Below are 3,663 nucleotides of genomic sequence, written 5' to 3' on the forward strand. Positions count from 1 at the left end.
ATTATTTGATATAAAAATAATTATTTTTTTATTTTATTTCAGAATTTTTTTTCGCATGCAAAAAGATCACAAAATAAATACACATTTTTATTAAGTATTGATCCTATACTTTCCAGCAAATACTTTATATAAATATTTGTTTCCATTATAACCATAAGTATGTGCATATGAAACAAGAACCTTTTAATTTTTAAATATATGTAAGTATTATAATAATATTCTCATAAATTATGCATACAAGTTTATAATGAGATTCTTATAGGGTGTTTATCTCAAACCTCAAAAGATTACTATTTTATTTAGATTGTTTAATATAACTATTGATAAAAATTGTAAAATTCTCGGATAAGGTAAAACCAATAATTAAATAAAATAGTTATTCTATTTTTCTTAAACTCATTTTATTTCACTCATTGAAAATGACTCGGACCAAACAAAGTATAGAACATTTGAATATAATATGTATTTATTGGGATTAAAATTTTTTTTATATTTTATATTTTATTTTTAAAAAAATTGTTAAAATAACTTTTGCTCCTTATCCTTTTTGTTATTATCTAACAACTTATATATTATGAACTTCAAAAAACATAAACTTTTTATATAAAGTATAGTAAAAATTCAAAAACAATGTCAAAAGAATATTTTATATTTAAGCATGACAAATTTGTATTATTGCAACATAAATACAGATCAAAATAAATATGTTGCATAAAGACTTGTAATTCAATTCATCTATTATAAAGTAACTCACTTTATGTTAAATTATCAATTTACATTCCACACGTCAATATGGTAGGAAGAACAGCAAACTAAAAAAAGTATCAGGTATACCAGGTATCAGGTGCAGGCTAAAAACTCACCCACCGCAATTGAGTTAGTCTCTTTCACTATATATTATATATACGTGTCACTATCATCCCACCTAATAGTGTTATCATTGTGCACGACTTCATTCACGTGTCAATGCATGGAATCGTACACGAGTCGATGCATGCAATTGTACGCGCGTCCTTCGTCTTTACTGGTTCACATGTAATGTAACCCTAGTTGTTTCTAACTATATATAAATCATGCTGCTCTTGTCTTATTTCTCATTCAAATTACGTCTTCAATTACCACTATAGACATCTCTAGAAAAACAAAAATTCCATAAGGTGAAAAAAAAATCTGAACCAATATGACAACTCGGCAAAAAAAGCGTGAAGAGCTTGATGAGAGGGCAAAGCAAGGTGAAACCGTGGTTCCTGGTGGTATTGGTGGTAAGAGTCTAGAAACTCAAGAACACCTTGCTGAAGGTATGCAATTGATTTGTGTTATTTAAATTATTTTTTATTAATAATAATATAAATTTAATTCTATCTTTTTTATGAGAGTACATAATGAATACATAAGATATAAATTTTAATAAGTATTTTTAAAATTTTTTATATATTTTTTATGTATTTTTATTATCACAATTGAGTCTAATTAAATTGTTACTAATAAAAAATAATTTAATAATTTAAATAATAATTTGCATTATTTGTATAATCCTTTTTAGGTGTATGTTGTTTTATTTAAAATTTTTTTAATATATTGTACTATTATTTTTTAAGAAATTTAAATGACAAAGAAAAATAGACAAATTTTTCATTTTTTTTAATCAATTTTTGCATGAAAATTTTTCTTCTTGGGATGAACAAATCTGAATCCTATATTTAGACTATTAAAAACTCGTTTTAATAATTGATACTATTTGTTTAAGAATCATGAATGCTATTACTTATTACTTTTTGAAAATGAAAAAATGTTCTTTATACTTTTAAGATGATCTTTTTCGATCACATTAGTATCACTTATGGATATAAATAAAAGTATAGGAAGGAGCAAAGGAGGCCAAACTAGGAAGGAGCAGCTGGAATCGGAAGGATATCATGAGATGGGTATAAAAGGAGGGCAGACTAGGAAGGAGCAGATAGGAATTGCGGGCTACCAAAAAATGGGACGTAAAGGAGGTCACTCTACCATGGATAAGTCTGGCGAAAAGTATGCTGCTGAGGAAGGCATCGATATTAATGAATCCAAGTTTACCAACGAAGAAAAATAGATGTTATGAAGTTGTTGCCTTGATGCATGTTCCCATACTTAGTTGTTAATAATGTCGTTGTGTCGATTTATCTTCGTTGTCCTTCTACTTAGTTGCTAATAATGTAGTTTGTTAGGATTTATATGTTGTTGTTTTGTGTGTGTACTATTTGTGTTTCTTTATCTATAAAGGCAGATGTTATAAAATTGTTGTTTTGATTGTTATTTTCGATTTATCCAAGTTTATCATGTTCAAGTGCTATAGTCCTATACCTTTTGTCTTTTTTTTATTGTAATTTAGCAATATTTTAATTTTTATCTTTATATTAAGGAGATAATTTAAAACGAAGCCAATTTATGTATTTAAATAAAATAAAATTTAAAATTATGTATTTATAATATTTGTAAAATATTATATTTTAATGTTAAATTTAATCTATTTAAATTGCCAACATAAACTGATAAAGACTTACAATTTATAAATAAAAAATATTTAAAATTTAAATAGAGGATATAACATGGAAAAAAAGTTAATACAAAAGTTGTAAATATGTACAATAGTTTATGTACAATAATTTTTTAATTTTTTATTTGATTTATTTTAGTTTTTATGATTAGTGACCTATTTAAAATAAATTATCTTCGTTTCAATGAGCTAGTTATTTATATTGTATATCAAACATAAAAAATAATATAAAATACACTAATAATTTGGCATGTTAACCTAAATGAATATTAAATTAAATTATAAAATTATAATAAATTATATAAACTCTATAAAAAATTAGTATATAACTTTTTCTTATGTAATTTGCTCCGTCTGAACAATCAGTAATTCATATTATAAAAAAATAACAATAATAAAAATAATATACAAAAACAATAACTATAAAATTATACAATATTAAACAAAAAAATTATATATTTTGGTACTTTTTAATAATTAATTTGTCAATTAATGGTGACCAAAAATAAATGAAAAAACCAAAATTTTCCATTTTTTAAGATAAATAAAAAAATTAATTATAATAAATTTAAATAATTATGTTTATAAACATACTTTATAACATTTTAATTTTAAGAATGGATTTGTTTTTACATCCTGAATTTTAATTTTAACTTTTAGCATTTATTTATCTTATTATAACATAATTCAAAACATTCTTACACAAGTATATATATAATTTTAAGTTATTGTACGTTATATTAGTAGTTATTTAGTCTCAAATAATAAGCATTATTTTGTCAGTAAAATCCATATTTAAAAAAAAATTTTAATTATTCTATTAATTTTATAATTTTACTATATTTTTAATTAAATTTTTATATGTTTCTTTAATTGAGTTTTGTTCTGAAACTTATTTAAATTCTTATGGAGAGATAAGAGTGGTATTTAAGGAATTCAAATACTTAAGTTAAGAGTCTTAGACAAATTTTTAGTAGATTCAAATTTAAAATTCAAAAAATACTTAAAATATTAAAATATTTATATGTATAAATGTAGAGTTTATAACCATTTTTTGAGTAGTCTCATTTTTTTTGGAGATTAGTCACTCTTTTAGTAGAGATATTGGAATCTCTCTTTTTAGATGGATA

The 3,663-nt window shown here is 22.8% G+C and overlaps 1 protein-coding gene across 1 annotated transcript; it reads left to right on the plus strand.

Annotated features, from left to right (window-relative positions):
• The first annotated feature begins 1,115 nt into the window (after positions 1 to 1,115).
• On the plus strand, positions 1,116 to 2,144 carry LOC107484967 (protein SLE1). The gene is made up of 2 exons (XM_016105509.3): positions 1,116 to 1,298; positions 1,863 to 2,144. Exons 1-2 carry the CDS (start codon positions 1,181 to 1,183, stop codon positions 2,087 to 2,089), a joined length of 345 nt encoding a protein of 114 aa, XP_015960995.1. The 5' UTR covers positions 1,116 to 1,180; the 3' UTR covers positions 2,090 to 2,144.
• Positions 2,145 to 3,663: the final 1,519 nt, after the last annotated feature.

This window comes from Arachis duranensis, chromosome 4 (genome assembly GCF_000817695.3).
Source record: "Arachis duranensis cultivar V14167 chromosome 4, aradu.V14167.gnm2.J7QH, whole genome shotgun sequence".
NCBI lineage: Eukaryota > Viridiplantae > Streptophyta > Magnoliopsida > Fabales > Fabaceae > Arachis > Arachis duranensis.

What these genes read in the sequence shown, in the direction of transcription:
- LOC107484967 (XM_016105509.3), top strand. Translation starts at nt 1,181, where the DNA reads ATGACAACTCGGCAAAAAAAGCGTGAAGAGCTTGATGAGAGGGCAAAG. An exon ending in TCAAGAACACCTTGCTGAAG is followed by an intron (nt 1,299 to 1,862) that starts GTATGCAATTGA and finishes ATAAAAGTATAG; the next exon opens with GAAGGAGCAAAGGAGGCCAA.